Source organism: Syzygium oleosum, unplaced genomic scaffold (genome assembly GCF_021117445.2).
Source record: "Syzygium oleosum isolate NSW1041296 unplaced genomic scaffold, Sole_v2.1 Sole_v2.05, whole genome shotgun sequence".
NCBI lineage: Eukaryota > Viridiplantae > Streptophyta > Magnoliopsida > Myrtales > Myrtaceae > Syzygium > Syzygium oleosum.
The window spans coordinates 12,602,540-12,619,827 of record NW_026607489.1 but is presented as its reverse complement, the minus strand read 5'-3'; the positions used below and the strand labels follow the sequence as shown (position 1 = coordinate 12,619,827).

The following is a 17,288-nucleotide window of genomic DNA, read 5'->3' as shown; positions in this document are numbered from 1 at the left end:
CGCGCTCGCGACATCTCCCTCGTACCCCCCCCACCAACTGATTCTCCGAGTTCATGGACCTTTACGGCGGTTCAATTTCTTCCATGTCGTGCAATGTGCTTACGTACATAAATACATGCATAAACGTACCTGTACTATCTACACATGCTCAAAAAAAAAAGAAAAATTCCAGCTAAAGAAAATAAAACAAGGAAGAAATCGGGTATATGTCTCATGGGCCGTGTCGATGACTTATATATGGGCCTTTTCCAGTGGCCCAGCCCAAAATCTAGGGCTTTCGATAAACACTGTTGTTGTCTTTCCCGACGCGGCAACGCCCAACTTCTTCTTCATCTTCAGCCGCCACCGAAACCCTAAATGCTCCTTCCTCCCTCCCCTTAAATTGGCCGTCGCCGTGCCCTATCCGAGAGCAAATCCCTCCCTCCCGCCCTCCTTCTGTTCTCTTTCTCTTTCTGCGTCTCGCGTGGATTGTAATGAGTATTGCTAGTTGTTTGAGGACTGCGATTCGATTGTTGTTTTCGTGAAAGATTTTGGGTCTTTTTACTCTTTGTGGTGCTGGATAATTTTAGCAGAGATTGTGTATCGGCGTGGCGCGACGAAGGTGCGCCTCTCGCCGAAAGGTGATCTCTGCGAAATCGACAAGGGGAAGGTGGGCAGTTGTAGTTCAAAACCCATTGAGCTCTTCAACAATCATCTTCCCCACATTCCTTCTCTCCCTCTTCTGTCGTGCTTTTGCTTGAAACGTCTTAAAAGTTTTGTCATTTTTTTTTCGGACGGCTGGGTCAGGAATGGAAGTGGGTCGATCTTTTCTCCAACACTTCGATCGGAAAAATTGATCTTTTAACATTTCGATCAGTGAAATGTGCAATAAAGGTTTGACGTATGATTGAACTGACAACTTGAAAATACTAAACTGGACGATTACAACATATGTTTGACATATGTCGAGCTGTAATCAATTAAGAGGGTTTTTGTTTTTGGTCATTCTTGCAATTGAAAGGTAAGGAAGGAGATCTAAAAAGTTCAGGGCTTTCGAGTCGTCAAAGTTCAGACAAAGGATTGAAATTTTGGACGTGCAATCTTTCTTGAGGTGGTGCATCAGTTGCGTAGAGGCTAAAATAAACAGAGCAGTAAGTATGAACCCATTACGTTTGTATGTATCACTGGTTTCAGAGCAACAGCTGAAGAGAAAACGGTTCTGAACTGATCTGTGCTGAAGTTTGCAGAACCCACTTTGCTCCCTCAAAACTTGACAACACGATTTGACCAAGGCATTGAAGTCTTGGTTAATTTGCAGAGCAGAACAAGTAGCACGGATACATGTTACTGGACACAATGTCTTGAAAATGGCCTAAAGCTAAATGAAAGTAAAAAGAACAACGAAGAATGCTGAAGCTGTCGAGCTTTTTTGATCTCCCGTTGGATGGGGTCTCGCAAAGTGAAGCGACAGAGGTTGCTGTTCCAGTCTGATTCGAGAGCAGTGTTGCTTTATGAGCGGAGATCAGTGAAATGTGCAAAAAAAAGGTTGTCCATATGTTTAAACTGAAAATTAGAAAGTACTAAGCTAGACGATTACAATTAAGAAATTAAAGATTTAGGAATTGAGAGCTGTAATCAGTGTCGAGAGAAGTTAGTCATTCTCGAAATTGAATTCTCACAATTGAAAGGTAAGAAAGGGGGTTTAAAAAGTTCAGGGCTTTAGAGTTGTAAAAGAGAGATATAACCCAGCAGAGTTTGGACAAAGGATTGAAATTTTGGACGTGCAATCTGGCCTTGTAATCAGATATTTATAAGACTCAGCTCAAATGAAGTTGTGCATCAGTTGCATAGAGGCTAATGAATAGAGCAGTAAGAATCCACTTTGCTCCCTCAAACCTTGACAACATGATTTGACTAAGGCATCGAAGTTTTGGTTAATTTGCAGAGCAGAACAAGCAGCACGGATACACATTACTGGACACAATGTCTTGAAAATGGCTTAACCATACAATGCGCTAAATAAAATATCTAAGAACAACAAAGAATGCTGAAGCTGTCGAGCTTTTGAGATCTCCCGAGTAGTTCTCGTGGGATGGGGTCTCCCAAAATCAAGCATCAAGGATGCTGTGTCGAGAAAAGTTAGTCATTAGGTAAGAAAGGAGGTTTAAAAAGTTCAGGGCTTTCGAGTTGTAAAAGTTTGGACAAAGGATTGAAATCTTGGACGTGCAATGTAACTGGCTCTGTAATTAGATATTTACAGGACACAGCTCAAATGAGGCTGTCCATCAGTTGCGTAGAGGCTAATAAATAGAGCAGTAAGTAGGACCCCATTTATGTTTGTATGTGTTGATTTGTGCTGAGTCTGCGGCATCCAGTTTGCTCCCTCAAACCTACACAACATGATTTGACTAAGGCATTGAAGTCTTGGTTAATTTGCAGAGCAGAACAAGCAGCGCGGATACACATTACTGGACACAATGTCTTGAAAATTGCCTAACCATACAAAGCTAAATGAAAGTTCTAAGAACAACAAAGAATGCTGAAGCTGTCAAGCTTTTGATCTCCCGAGTAGTTCTCTTGGGATGGGGTCTCGCAAAATGAAGCAACAGAGGTTGCTGTTCTAGTCTGATTCGAGAGCAATGTGCTTTATGGAGATTGAATCCCTAGATTCCGAATCCGGCTAGATCGCCTCACTGGAGTGTTTTGAATCCGGCTAGATCGCCTGCCAGGCGTCACAACAGCCGTCCTCAATTCTCCTGCTCCATCCTCCTGCTTCAGCATTGAAAGCATTCGTGTTAATTAATTAAAGATATTCAATTTTTGGTGTTCTGAACAGACTATAATTTCCTTTCATTTGTCAGGTATCTAATATTCCCGTGGATTCAATATTCAATATCTCTTTCTGATAAAGTTTCTCGATTCAGAGCATATAAAAAGATTCAGTAAAGTGAATAAAATGAATTGAACTGCAATTGACCGATACAGAGTTGAGCAATTCCCTCTAGAATTAGCACTAACCTGTGGCTTCTTAATGTTCCTGTCAGCAGTGAAGCTTTCATGCGAAGGGGAGTTCATCGAAGACAATTCCGAGAAAGCCGGCCGTGTCACATTGACCTTGATCCCTGACTTATCCGTGGACACAGAATTTGTGCTCTCTTCAACTTTGCCAATCATCTTGCTTTTCATTTCTCTTCTCCTGTACGAGCTGCTTAGCTCTCCGACCACGAATTCTCCGAGCAGCTCGATCTTCGGTGCTTGACTTTGGTTAGACTGTGTGCTGGCTTCCTCAAGTGCACGAACTGGAGATGGATCTGTAATTGAATTTGGAACAAGTGGCTCGGTGCAGTTATGTTCTTTCATCTGGAATTGCGGCTCATGCTTTTCTTCAGCCACAGGTTCAGGACACAGTTGCTTCTTCAAAGGAGAAGAAACAACAGGATTGGCCGGATTCTTTTTGCCTTTCAAGAACAGGCCAAAGAGGAAAGCTGCGGAAATCGCCAATGACACAGTTAATAAACCAATAATAGCATTATAACTTGACTCAGTTCCAATGCGAAACATAAGCACTTCATTGTTCAATTCTGCTTCAGGCTTTTTGATGGGGAAATTTACTCCACTTTCCTCATCAACTTTTCCCCATTCTTTCTCGACTTCTCTTTGCACCAATGTCCGAATTTCTGATTCCAATGGCGGCTTGGCTTCCATATCCAAGGCATTAGGAATATCACAGTCCAAGTTCTCTGCATCTTCGCTCTGGTGCAACTCAAAACCAATAGTTAGTTGATCGCAAACCTCATCTGGTTTAGCAATTCCCTGATCAATATGATAACTTTCCTCCAAATTTAGCTCCATTTCATCCCCCACATCGATCACGGCCAATCCCTGCTCACTTCCGTCGTCATTAGTATTTTTAGTAGCTCCTAACACGAATTCAACCACTTCCTCTTGCTCTTCAAGCTCATCAATACTGTCCGCATTCTTCAACAGAAAACCGACATCATTTTCGGGTTCACGTGCCTGATTCATGAGGTTTGAGCCACATCCAAGCCCAAGAGCTCTCCCATATAAAGCAGCTTCTTCATATGTAAAATTCTTGATGCTCCAGTACCCATCTTCACTGACCCCAACTTCGCGTGACATTGATGGAGCCAAGTTCATGTCAGACATATATGATGAGGCTGGAAATACCAGCACTACAAGCAAAAGCAAGGTCTTGAGTAGCTCTTGGCAAATTGAGCTTCTCTGCTCTTCTTCTTCCTCCTCCTCTTCAACTTCATCATCGCTATCCCCAGGATCTTCTTCCCCATCTAGCTTCAGAACATCACAGGAGCTAACCGAACCAGCTCCCTCTCTATTGACGTTTCCTGACTCGTTACAACTCTCGCCTGAGCTCGATCCCTCCTTTCCTTTTCCCGCCTCTTTCTCCAGGCGAAGCCCCATCTCTCGCTGCCTATCTGGCTTGTACCGGAGGAACTGGGGCCGCGGAGATAGGTAATTCGTGTACGGTTCATAAGGAAGCGAACATTCCTTGCCGAACCTACAGGCCGACGAGGACGGGGATATCTTGGAACTGCTGGTGCTGGGGCTCGCTTTGACGGGCTCCGAATAGGAAACGGGGATGTTTCCGATGGGGTGGTCGGATCCGTTTCTTTCTGCTAAGACCTTGTTCTTTGGAGGAATAACCTTTGAAGCTCCAACAGTAGGCAGATTCTTCTTCGGCGACGGCTTCTTCATGTTACAGAACCCCAGTTGCCGAAAATGAAGACTGTGATCGTTCTCATCTGCGCCATTCACACACAAGATTCAGCTCGTTGAGCAACAAACCGATGAAAGCTCCTCTGTTTGGTGGCCGATAAATATTCATGCGCACGGACAACAATGAAGCATTCCGGAAAGAGAGAGAGGGAGGGAGGGAGAGAGAGAGAGAGAGAGACATACCGGATACGGAGGGCTTCGCGCCGGGAGATCTTTTGGCGGGAGAAGAAGAGGAGCTCCCGGTAACATCCATGCCGGCGAATTTTCGGTGAAGCTTTCAGGTTCTTCAGTTTTCTTGATTGACTTTTTCTTTTTTGGAGGGAGATTGCGGGGACGGATGAAGATGATGGATAAATTCGACCGTTGGGGAGCGGGGCGGTACCGCCTTATATATTTGCAGACCTCCTTTTGAATTCGAAAGGGAGCCCCCCTCCATTTTTTGACCGTTGAGCTGTCCAGACCGACCACTTCCGTCTGTAACGGCTAGTAAGAGCGGGGCCTCGGGTTAAATTGGGCCTCGTCCCGGAGGCCCAAAGAGTGTGGGCCGAGTTGGCCCAGATCCGGATATTTTCTTCGCTCGCGAGCCCATTTTTTTTCCAGCGACGATTCAATCCCCATGACCCGGCGATGAGGTTATTAACCAACGTTTCGGCCCGCGAACTATCCGACCGACCTCGCGGGCCACGACGGTGGCCTCTTAAGGAGCCGGTCGGAGCACGAGCGGGTGGCCCGGGGCAATCGGGCACTTGGTAGCATGAGGACTTGCGATCTATGGACACCATGCCCCCGCGCCTAATCCTGATCTACACCTAGGCGCCAAATCCCTTGAAGTTAGCTATAAAGAGTTTAGTAACCTGACCTCCTTAAAGATCGGGAACCAAGGTCCCTCTCCTTTCCTCGGAAGCTAAACCCCATATCCAAGAACATCGACCGAGGCGGAACCGAATGACCAAGGGAAGCGAATATTGATTAAGAAGAAGCCATGCTTAAATTATGAGAAGATGAATCGGCGCACGCGCCTTAATCTCGACTATAGTTCGAATAAGCTCTGATCGGTATGGTAGAAACCATAGTTTACATAAGCTGTGTATGAAATTAATGACAATCTCCTTAGAATGGTCCCCCTTCCCCCCGAGCTTAAACAGATCGAAGAGCTCGGGCCTCTAACCACGAGCCTGACAAGGAGAAACAACATCAGCATTACAGACAAAAGGCACAAAGGGCCTTTGTGGCCTTCTGATATAATAGTAGTGGCAACCACATGATGAAAAAGCAAAAAACCAAACCGACCCAATTAAGCTTTGATTAGCCTATTCATCTCCTTAATCAATCTCCGAGGTTTACGATGCTCTTCTCCACCCTAGGAAAAACCCCGGGTTCCTAGACGGTCAAGGTGGGAGCTTTTTAGCTGCTTCTGTGTCCACTAGGAACCATAGATCTTGGGGTTCTTGCATTGAATGCGAAATTTGACCTCGACCCATTTCATGGTACTTTCCTGTTCGGATCGACCAAGAAGAACAAGAAGAAACACATCCCCCCCTTTGATTCGTTCAAGATCCGAAAGGGGACCGAACTGCTGATGAGCCCAAGAAACACAAGCCTGGTTCTCTCTCTCTCTCTCTCTCTCTCTCTCTCTCTCCCTGGCATCAAATCCAGATTCCTTACTGGCGCAGCGCAGAAGAAGTGTACTTTATTCGAGCTGGGGGGAGCTCGTCGAAATTTGAAAAAACGAGCGAGGATGACGCCAGCGTTGGCCGCTCGACCAAGCAGAATTGACTCCACTACCTTCTTCGTGGGAAGAGCTTTCCCCCTAGAGAGAAGCAAAGCAGATGATCATGGACGGATTTGAATAAGAAATTGGGCTGTCGGTGTTTGAATCTGAAGGGACATACTTTGGCCTTCTAGGGGAAGCATTTGTTTAATCGATCCCCTAACGTCTCTTTCTTCCTGTTTTTTTAACTCCGAGAAAATGTGACGACGTTACCTAGGGAAATTTCTCGCAAACTTCGACTTTCCTTTCGGAATTGAAAATGACGGGGGGGGGGGGGAAGGGGGTTGTGTGTGGGAAATTAGCATCATCGCCCCGCCGTTCGCGTGATCGAATCTCTAAAGTCTCGCATTGTAGAGTGGTCCTAGTCGGCGTAACATTCCTCCCTTCCTTTTCTCGTTTCCTTTATTCCGGCGATATTTGAATTCATGGAAGGAATGGTGCATTTGCGTGAAACTCGACGTTGATTTTTTTTCTTCTTTTATTTCGAGTTCTATGTTTACATCCTAACTCTAGACTTGGTAGAGTAGATATTTCTCAGCGTACAATTAAATGGTGCTCATGATCCCTACCAAAGAGCGAAAGGGATTAGATAGATTTCATTTCTATTTTGTGATTTAGAAAACTACTGAAAAGCATACGTGATTAAACATGTCAATGTTTATATACATGTAGATGTTTCGTGTGGAACAAAAGTAGAGTAAAAGCCATGAAATTTGGAAGAACGATGCATCAATATTACAAGTTTTAGGAAGTACAAGTTAATGCAAATGATGGGCTGATACTACAAGTCCCACACGTTACATCAAAGGAGCCAAACCAAAAGTCCTGCCATATTTTATTGTACTATGTTTCCAGCGTTTACGACATGTTCGATGGTACCAATTGGACGAAGTGACTGGCGTTTCGCAGGCAAGAGAAGAGTGAACCGCAAGTCTGCTTTTAAAACTGGTCCCATGTTATTAAAAAACAGGGGTGAATTCCCCAAAAAAACCTCAAATTTGTAGATCAAGTCCAAAATCTATCATAAATTTTTTTTTGTTTAGGAAAAAACCTTAAACTTTAGGTCCAATCTCAAATATGCTCCGAACTTTTTATTGTCTCAGAAAAAATCTCAAACTTTATGTTCAGTCCTAAATTTGTCCCGAATTTTGTTTTATGTAAAAAAAATCAGCAAATTTGAATTTATTTTAAAAAATATACCCTCGTAATCTAGTCCCAACTTGACGTGGCACTTCCACGTCATAACAAATCCGCATCAGCAAAGTAATGGGGCAATAGGTGTAGACCGACGTTGTATTTCCACTTCGATAACAAATCAAACCAAATAAAAATTGTTGAAATCCTCTAAAATAAAACCATTATAGGATATGAAAATTAGGGACAATAACAAATCCATCCCAAATGAGGTTGGTCATAATTACCAGCCACTCAATCAATTTCTCCAGGATGATAAGTTTCCATTACCCTATTGGAACTCGTTATTTTCCAGTCTAACCCAAGTCAAGGTTTATTCCAAATTTGACCTTAAAGCTAGATTATGGCAATTGGGAATTCATCCAGATGATAGGCACAAAATTGGATTTTGCATCCCCAACCGACATTTTCAGTGGACAGTGCTCTCCTTTGGTCTTAAAACTGCTCATTCATTGTTCCAAAAGGCTATATGCAAAATCTTCCAGCCTATTTTGGCTAATGCTCTAATTTACATTAATGATATCCTCCTTTACAGTCCTAATGAGGATTCTCATTATAAACTGCTAGGCCAGTTTGCTGAATTGGTCCAGAAATATGACATCATGCTATCCCAGAAAAAGATGATTATTGCCCAGAGAGAAATTGAATTTTTAGGAATGCATCTTAAGGATGGGTCATATTATCCTGGCCCCCATATTGCTGAAGAATTGCAGAAAATTTCTGATGAGAATCTTTCTCTCAAACAGATTTAACAGTTTCTTGGGATAGTCAATTATCTTAGAGACTTCGTTCCCAAAATCACCAAATTGGTAAGTCCACTGCAGCAGATGCTAAAAAAGAATGCCTCTTCATGGGGACCTCAGTAGACTAAATCAGTCAAACGTCTCTAAGAAGTTTTGCAATATTTTCCTCCTCGACAAATCCCTTCTACTAAACAGAGAATTTTACAGATAGATGCTAGTGATGAGTCTTGAGCTACTATTCTTTTCGAAGAAATTATGGAAAGCGTAAAATCTGTTGACACAAAAGTGGAAGATTTACGCAAAGTGAGATGCATTATCATTCTACTTTCAACGAAATCTTGGCAGTAAGGTATGACATTAAGAAGTTTGAATTTCCTCTTCTTGGACATGATTTTCTAGTTCAATTAGATATATCCTCTTTCTCCCAAATGCTAAGGTTCAAATAAAAGCAAATTTCTCATCCTCAACTCTTCATATGGGCATAATGGTTTTCAAAGTATTCATTTGAAACCAAGCACATAGCAGGAAAGAAGAACGTGCTTGCTGATTTCTTGTCACGACCAAAAGAATTTGCTGCACCAATCACATTCATAAACATGTATGTGTCTCAAAATCCATTCGGGGGATTTAAACCCACCAAAATGAAATCTTCTTGGCCCAACAAGCAATACCCGCCGGAAATTCCTACATACATCCAATACAACACCATTTTTTAAAATCTACCATCACTAATGTGGAAATATCAGATACTGATTTCAGTAGGTACGGAGGATTAAGTCTCAGACCCAGTGGACTGTATCCATATTATCCTTTCATCCATCCTATCTCTCTCAATCTTGAAGACGAGTTCCCAGAAGAATTCAAGTGGTTTCATTGGTATTTGTTCAATCTCTATACCATAGCCATTGAATTTTCCAACAACCATAATTATTTTTATTATTGGCAGAATTCTCTCAGGTGAAAAGAAGTTTAAACATTTAGGTGATATTCTTAATTGGTTCAAATCACCGGAAGCTTGAAAATGCATGTTTCAAGAACAACTTAGAGCCTGTTGACCCAATCCGAAATTGCATACAATAGTCCCGTTTCACAAGCCATGGTTTTTTATTCGTTTAAATGGAGATGTGAGTAAAATTTCAGGTGATGTAGGAGTAACTACATACAAGCCTCAGCCGATTCCAAAGAAATTCTTCAAAACTCTTCCGAGCAAAAATTTGGCACTTCCCCAAGAATATAAAGAGCTCCAGAGACTTCTATACCAATACAACCAAGTGATACCACCAGAGATATGGCCAACTAGTTCTAGCAACGTGTCTTGGGATCATCCAGCTGATCACAAGTATCAGACAGTGATTGGCATAGTGTTGGGACAATATTATGGCATAAATATGTAAGCTAATATCGATGTTGCTGCCTCATTCTCATCCCAAGAGGCCTCATCCTCGTCTCACGCCCCTCAATCACATGATCCATGGGGAGGTCCATTATCGCAAGACTCGTATGATTACAGTGAGTTACAACTTGTACTCAGTCTAAATCTTGACAAAAACAGTCCGTCATTACAATTAGAAAACTTTCCCAAGCCAACTATGCCATTATGTCCAGCTGATATCACCTTAAGTTCTGCAGACGTTCCAGGTACTTCCTATGAGTCTCTACAAAAAAGACAAAAGTCTTTAGAACTTCATGAAGACTTGGGCCTAGATATCGTAGAAGTGGAAAGAATCATTAGAGAATACAGGAGACAAAAGGACAGAGGTAGTTCGGACAGCTTTGATGACGATAATACCGAAGAACCGATTCGTAAATATGACCTTTGAAGACGTACCAAGCGCGGTTGAAGAAAATGGCTCGTTGTCGGGAAGTTACTATAGCAATGTACTATTCATCACTGTTCAACACTGTAGCAACACTGTAGTAAGAAGAAAATGTGCAAACAAAAAGAAAAACTGTCGTCCAAGAGTCTATTATGAGTATGTCAGTTGTAAAAGTTTTTGTTGTCATCTGTCAGTTAAATTGTGGTCGGTCAGAGAGTGTCAAATTATTGATGACTTCCGGAACTTCACCAATAATTAGCTGTTTGTCTACTCTTGTGCTTATATAAGGCAATGTTTGTAAAGTTTAGAGAAAAGATCTATATGCAGAAAAGCCTTAAGAAATAAAACCTGAATGCATTATGAATCCCTAAATCTTTGCCTCTACCTTACTGCCTGGAATACAAACATATGTGTGCTGATTAGTCCTGGTAATATGCTCCGCACTTGCCATAATATGAAATCTGTGTATCAGAATTTTGTTACTATAAAGCAGTTCTTAGGTTCTAATCAAAATTTGAAGAGGGGCTTGGTGGCTAAAAGTCGGTCCCTTTTATAAAGGCTTGAAGAGCTGTTTGTACGTGGAATAACATACCTGCCACAAGTCTTGTAATCGTTTTTCGTGAATTAAAAAAAATTAATTTTTATGTTCAGTCCAAATTTGCTCCGAACTTTTCTCTATTTTAAAAAAGCCCTATTACTTTATTGATATAGATTTGTTATCGACGTGGAAGTGCCACGTCAAGTTTGGATTGAATCATCGGGGTATATTTTTGAAAATAAATTGAATTTTGGTGATTTTTTATACAAAACAAAATTCGGGGCAGATTTGGGACTAAATTTAAAGTTTGAGGTTTTTTTTGAGATAAAAAAAAGTTCGGGGCAGATTCGGGACTGGACCTAAAGTTTTGGGTTTTTTCTAAGACAAAAAAAATTTCATGACAGATTTGTAATTTGACCTAAAGTTGGGGTTTTTTTTAGAGAATTAGGCCAAAAAAGAGGGTCTAATTTTTCCTAATTAGAGAGAAAGCTAATCCGAATTACCAGGGTAAACTGTCATTAGCCAAGAGGGCAATCACGGGATTCCACAATGCTGTCGATGACAGCACCAAGGGGGCAGGGGGCAACCTTATCTACTTCGCTGCAGCAAATGTGCACTCGACGAGGCATGGGGCTAAGTTAAAAATAAATATCCAAACAATAATTAGTCAGAGAAAAAAAAAAAGGAAACACAAAAGGAGGCAGCGCAAATACCGAAACTGCCCCTTAATAATGACGTCCCCCCCTTTCTTTGTCTCTTTCCTGTTTCCTTATCCAGGAAGCACGTGAGGGGCGTGAAAAAGGCTACTGCCACGACGTGCCCAGTGCCCATCAATCATGTCGAATCCCCCCTCTCTCCTCTCCCTCCTAGTCCTAATCATTGCTGATGAGAAACTAGGCCATTCATTTGTCCCCCCTGCCCAAAAGCTACACCAAAGGAAGGACCCTCTGCAGCTCTATGCTATATGCTTAAGCTGATGCTAAACAAGAGCTTTCTCTGTGCATGATCTCTGTTTTGTTTTTCTTCTCTTTTTCCCTTCTTTCTTTTCCCCACCACAGTTGAAACTCAAAGTAGGCTCATCTAACTCTTCCAATACATAGCGCTCTAGTTCAGGATCCTATTTTCAAAAATGAGAATCGGTAGCGACCCTAAACCTAACGTCACGATGTATAAATAGCTATTGCACCGGAGATACCCATATCGAGTGAGCAATTCGGTGACAAGACCGACCCGCATGCCCTAAATCTCTTAATCCAACGAGAAACTCGAGCGGGTTCTGACCGTTATGGTCATTGTCGCAACGACATTTTCGATTAATATGTATGGTACAAGATTGTTTTTGCCAGATCATGTCGACGTGTCTGGCGGTCTAATTGCGAATGAAGTGTCGACTTTCGGTTGAGTTTGGTATTTTACGCATTCGTAAAGCTTAGATCGGTTTTTTCGAAATGAATAAAGGCATAGAATAATTGCCCTACAAAGATAAGAATGAAGAAAACATTGAAAAGATGACGTATTAAGTAATAAAGTACAAAATTTTCATTGTCCTTTTGAAAACTCTCTCTCTCTCTCTCTCTCATGGATGGCCATGTTGACAATTGAGGGAAGCTTTAACATGGTTGGCTATTAACAGCCAAAGGACTTTTGCTCATCAACTTGGTTCAAGGACAAGCCTTTTTGGTGACTTTTCAAGTTTTAACCAGAAAGGGAGGACATTGATTATTGACTATTAGGGATCCATTCACAGGGGAACTTTTGGCTGTGACCTCTTTCATAAAGTGGTGATTTCAACTTGCTTTGTTTGGCTGAAATAGAAAGATATCCCCATGCAAAAGCTTGAACAAAAGGCAAACATGAACCTCCAATAGTTGGTCCAACCCTGTGCTGTGTATGACCGACTACATGACCCTTGGCACTCGTGTTGGATAGCACAAATTGCAATTCATCATCTTTTGAACATAAATATGGCCAAGAGATTTATCTTTTCCATGCACTTTTCATTACAAAAAACAACCTGTAAGCAGCCATTTTTCACACAAGAAAACAACTCTGTCAAGGACAATTTACACAAGCACTCTGGCTCATCCTATGCTTTCGTCTCACATCAAGTGGCAAACTCATGAGGCTGAGATAGAAGCTCTGTTTCAATTCAACAACCTTAAAAAACCGGACTACTCCTAACTTCGCCAATGCATAAGAAAGTTTTCAAATCTCAACCATTCAGAACTTCTTGAAGGTGAGAGCAAGACCTCTGCATCCTAACACCGCTCATGCTGTTTCTCGACGCCATGATCTCGTTTAGCGAGAGCCTCTTCTTAGACCCCGGCTCAGGCCTCTGCTTCGGGGCGCTATGGGACCGCAACTTGGCATTGAATGACTGCGTGTTTGACATATAGTTGGGGAATCCACCGGAATAGGGGCGGAAGAAGTGGTCCCCGCACACGCTCTTCGCGGGGGTTGCCGGAACGAAGTACCCCAGAGAATTGGCTAACCGGGGCGTGCTCTGAGCTGTCGAGAACCTGCACTCATCCCCAACGATGCACCAATCAAAGTCTTGCATGTGGCGGCAATCGGGGATCGAGAGCCGGGCCGGGGCAGGGCCAGTACAGGGGAGTGGGGACGAGACAGCATGGTAGGCAAAATCTTCTCCATATTCGGTCAGCACGCTGTTCATTCGGCGTGACCGAGACCTCGGCTTGAACGTGTCGATCTCGACGATCTTCGGGCTCTCGTCGAAGGGATTTACCAGAGATTCGTACAAAGCGGATAGCCTCTTGCTGTGGAATTCGCTCCTCGGTTCCTCAAATCTCTCCTGCAGTTCATCAAACACCATAAGTACGACCACTGGATGTATCCACAGCCAATGCACTAACTTAAATAATCGAAAGCAATCCAAAGAACGGATATTGTTTAAAGCAATTTGAAGAACTAGACCGGCGTCTTACAATGGATCTTCTAGGGCGGTTTTCGAAATGGGACCGGTTCTCTTTGTTGACGGAACGGCGAGCTCGCTGAGACCTCACATTAGCCTGAGCTCTTATGAGAGCTTGCATGCTATGCAAAGTTGCAGCGGCTCTCTTCCTCACCAGATAACCTCTCACAAGCGCCTGTAACTTCACCAGTCCCTTCAATGCTCGCAGAGCTTTTCGGGCCTAAACCAATTAGAGCAAGATCATCACGTCACACTCTCTCAGAAACAAATCATCAAACACATCGAGAACGTATAACAGAGAAGCACACAAATTCAAACGATTAAGACTTATTCAAACATAGTCAAGTCTTGATAAAGTACAATGAATAAACTATTTCTCACGAGAAGTCCAAAGATTTCTGTCAATTCACGTCAGATTAAACAATACGAATTTAAACTAATCACTATCTTCATGTCATGTCAATTTCGTACCACTAGGTAGCAATTCTTGTGCTTACCAAGTAGCCGCGAAAGACGGTCTGAATCTTGACGGAGGCCCATTTCTCCCTCCCGCCCCCGAACAGAGCTCCCCTGCCCTGGCTCGTCAGCCTCACCACCGCCACCGCCGCCTGCGCTGCCGCTACCGCCGCGTCGGCCGCCGCCGCGGTCGCCGCCGCGACGGCTATCGCGTGCTTGTTCTGCTCCTTCTCCGACTCCGCGATGAACGACCTGAGCCACGCGGCGTCTCCGGCGGCGCCAGTCACGCTGGCGTCCGCCGCCGCAGGGACCTTATCGGGATCCCTGGCGGACCGGCCGATGCTCCACCTCCTCTTGTCCTTCTTGCCGTCGCCGGAGACCGAGCTCGAAGTGCTGTGGTTGCTCTGGTCCTTGTCTCTCTTCATCCCGAGCAAGCCCTTGAACCACCTCGCGGCTCTCCCCATTTTCTCTTCAAGCAAGAAACCGAACTGGGTCGAGCTCGAAGCAGCAAGAACAGGCGAGATAATCACAACATGTGAAGAAGAAACGGTTCTTGAGATAATTCAGAGGGAAGAAGAGAAGTGGAGGGAACGTGGGGAAAGGAACGATTTTGAAATGTGGGTCGGTGCAAGAAAAGAGAAGAACTCAAAGGGTCGACAGAGATAGAGAGAGAGACGGTTGGGGTCGCACAGGGTTGAGAGTTTGAGAAACGTTGGACAAGTTGCGAGAGGAGAAGTGAGCGAGGAGAGAGAGACGAAGCAGAGTGGAGCAAATCATTAAAAAATGGGAATCAAGATTTCTTCTTCAAACAATCATTTCGTTTTCTTTTTCCATTTTGAAAAGTAAAGAACATAGAGAGAGAGAGAGAGAGAGAGAGAGAGAGAGGAAGAGGGAGGGAATAGTTTTTGTTTGTTTGAAAAGGGAGGATTCTGACACAACCTCGTGAAGAACTGCATTACAAGACAAAAGATGTCACAGAAAGACACAGGGGCTCAACACCCATTAAAGAAACATTTTTATCAGCCGTTCAAAAGAGCAAATCACAAGTAGAAAAAGAAAAGGAAATCCACTAAGCTCTCGATCAAAGTGTTCAAACAAGGGTTTAGAGCCAAAGAATGAAAAGGCGAGTAAAAGGTCTTTGTGTGAAAAGGCGTTATAATTGTATCCTCAGATAGAGAGAGAGAGAGAGAGAGAGTTACCCCAAGTTAAGTGCTTTCTCAAATTCAAAAAAAGCTCCGAGCTTGAGCTGCCATATATGCCTAAGCCACCCACGGTAAGAGATGGCCACTTTGCTCACTTCTGAAATATTCTCTCTCTCTCTCTCTCTTTCTGGAACAACGTGTACGTGCCACAACACAGATACTCGCTCCCAATTCCTTCGGCAATTTCCAATTTTCATGAACAAAAAGCTATCTGCCTCTCTCTCTCGCTAACCTTAAACCCCAAGCGCAAGTCCACTCAACCCTTTTTAAATCTCTCTCTCTCTCTCTCTCTCTGTCTCTGTCTCTGTGCGTGTGAAAGGTGATTCGTGCAAGGCCAACAAGGAAAAGGGCTTCCTTTTTTTTAAGGATGCTCTTGGTCCCCCTAAAATCAAGAGTCAAAAGCAAAAGGGCCTCCTTTCCTCTGATGGGGGGGGTTTTGGAGGAAATCTTTCAGCCTCCGTATCTTTCGACCCCATTTTCTCTTCTTTCTTTATCTTTACCTAATCCTACTGCTCCACGATTCGCTGGCTCAGTATGATTTCTCTGCCAAAGAGAGAAAATCTGAGTCAGGAGCTTCTTCCACCTTCTGTGGCAAAAGAAAAATATCATCAGTCCCATTCCCCAATTTGGGAAGATACAAGACGTTATTTTCTTTACCACCCCCACCCACATTTAATGTCCTGGGGTCCCAAATCCCCCCCCCCCCCCCCCCCCCAATCTGTACTCTCTCCGTTACTTGAGGATGGGAAAAAAGGATTAGTTGGTAATTAGTTGTGATGAGGGTGACGGGTGAGATATGAATAGATGAGGAATCGACAGTTGTTTGTGACATTATTTTAGTCTGTGTAAAGCTATTATTGTGTGGAACTGTTTTTGTAAGGTTTTAAAAAACGTGAATGGGTGTGACAGCAAAGGAGTTCGATTTCATTTTCAAGACATTATGAAGCACCCGTGGCTGATAATGGGATGCTGGTGATGACAGATCAGACAGGGGAATCTTAGAGAAATTGGAGGGTGAACCCATTTGAGATGGACCCACGTACTTAGAGCTTCAACTACATAACGTGGAAAAGTACTCCTGGAGAGGAAAAATTAATTCAAAAAGATATGTATAACATAAAGTGAAAATATTGCAGATCCTTTTGAAAGTATCCTTAGCTTAAAATCAAGAATCTGCATTGTTGTCATCCTTTGGTATATGGATCTAATCGACCGGTTCTGTGAGATGGGAGACAGCTGCCCTTTCTCTTCCAATCACAAAATGTCAATCTTAGGGTCCTTGTTTTACTGAGGAACTGATTTCGAGTATATGGGAATCTTGAAATAATTAAATTTTAGGAGATGATATATTTCTGTAGTTTGTCATGTATATATGAGAAAATCTTGATGCTTTGATAAGTAAAGAGTTAAGTCGCGAGAAAACAGGCTGAAGGTGATTTGGGTATGAAAACATTTGTTTATTTTACAGAGATAGAAAGTAGCTCGTGATGAAGGTAGCAGAAGATTGGTACTAGAAGAACATGATATGCAACATGCAATTTGCTATACATCATCTTTGTCTAACTCTTTCTCTATGAAAATATTACCAGGTGGTCTCAAACTACCCTCAAAGTCGATGGGTGACCAATTAGCTGATGTAGACTGCAAGAATTGTCAATTAATCACTCCTCGACTTAAATGTCAATACTAAGAACCTGGCCTTTCTATACATCATTGCTCTTCAATCTCTCACGTAGTTGACTAACATATTTGGAAGAAGCTATATGAAACGAAGATGAGACAATTCTCGTGGAGGATAGTGCAATCTGATGCAGTAATAACGCAAATGAATTTGTCTTGGACGAGATAATAGAAACGAACGTGCTTCCTCGCAGGTGAGGATCTCGTAATAGAATGAGCAT

The 17,288-nt window shown here is 43.0% G+C and overlaps 2 protein-coding genes and 1 non-coding gene across 3 annotated transcripts; 1 reads left to right on the top strand and 2 right to left on the bottom strand.

Annotated features, from left to right (window-relative positions):
* Positions 1 to 565: 565 nt before the first annotated feature.
* On the top strand, positions 566 to 707 carry LOC115678521 (small nucleolar RNA snoR135). Its single transcript, XR_004005390.1, has one exon. It is a non-coding gene; the product is annotated as a small nucleolar RNA snoR135 (small nucleolar RNA).
* A 1,675-nt stretch (positions 708 to 2,382) lies between these two features.
* LOC115678294 (uncharacterized) lies at positions 2,383 to 5,096 on the bottom strand. Its single transcript, XM_030601638.2, has 3 exons — positions 4,918 to 5,096; positions 2,998 to 4,760; positions 2,383 to 2,751 (listed from the first exon to the last, which is right to left on the bottom strand). The coding sequence occupies exons 1-3, from the start codon at positions 4,985 to 4,987 to the stop codon at positions 2,626 to 2,628; spliced, it is 1,959 nt and encodes a 652-aa protein (XP_030457498.1). The 5' UTR covers positions 4,988 to 5,096; the 3' UTR covers positions 2,383 to 2,625.
* Positions 5,097 to 12,773: 7,677 nt separating this feature from the next.
* LOC115678396 (protein IQ-domain 26-like) lies at positions 12,774 to 15,628 on the bottom strand. The gene is made up of 3 exons (XM_030601782.2): positions 14,227 to 15,628; positions 13,743 to 13,949; positions 12,774 to 13,609 (listed from the first exon to the last, which is right to left on the bottom strand). Exons 1-3 carry the CDS (start codon positions 14,647 to 14,649, stop codon positions 13,010 to 13,012), a joined length of 1,230 nt encoding a protein of 409 aa, XP_030457642.1. The 5' UTR covers positions 14,650 to 15,628; the 3' UTR covers positions 12,774 to 13,009.
* Between the last annotated feature and the right edge of the window lie 1,660 nt (positions 15,629 to 17,288).

Excerpts from the sequence above, each read along its gene's own strand:
- LOC115678294 (XM_030601638.2), bottom strand. The coding sequence starts at position 4,987 with ATGGATGTTACCGGGAGCTCCTCTTCTTCTCCCGCCAAAAGATCTCCC. Across the intron at positions 4,761-4,917 it reads CGCGAAGCCCTCCGTATCCG|ATGAGAACGATCACAGTCTT; the intron begins GTATGTCTCTCT and ends TGAATGGCGCAG. Across the intron at positions 2,752-2,997 it reads GGAACATTAAGAAGCCACAG|CAGGAGGATGGAGCAGGAGA; the intron begins GTTAGTGCTAAT and ends TCAATGCTGAAG.
- LOC115678396 (XM_030601782.2), bottom strand. The coding sequence starts at position 14,649 with ATGGGGAGAGCCGCGAGGTGGTTCAAGGGCTTGCTCGGGATGAAGAGA. Across the intron at positions 13,950-14,226 it reads CCGTCTTTCGCGGCTACTTG|GCCCGAAAAGCTCTGCGAGC; the intron begins GTAAGCACAAGA and ends TAATTGGTTTAG. Across the intron at positions 13,610-13,742 it reads ACCGCCCTAGAAGATCCATT|GAGAGATTTGAGGAACCGAG; the intron begins GTAAGACGCCGG and ends GATGAACTGCAG.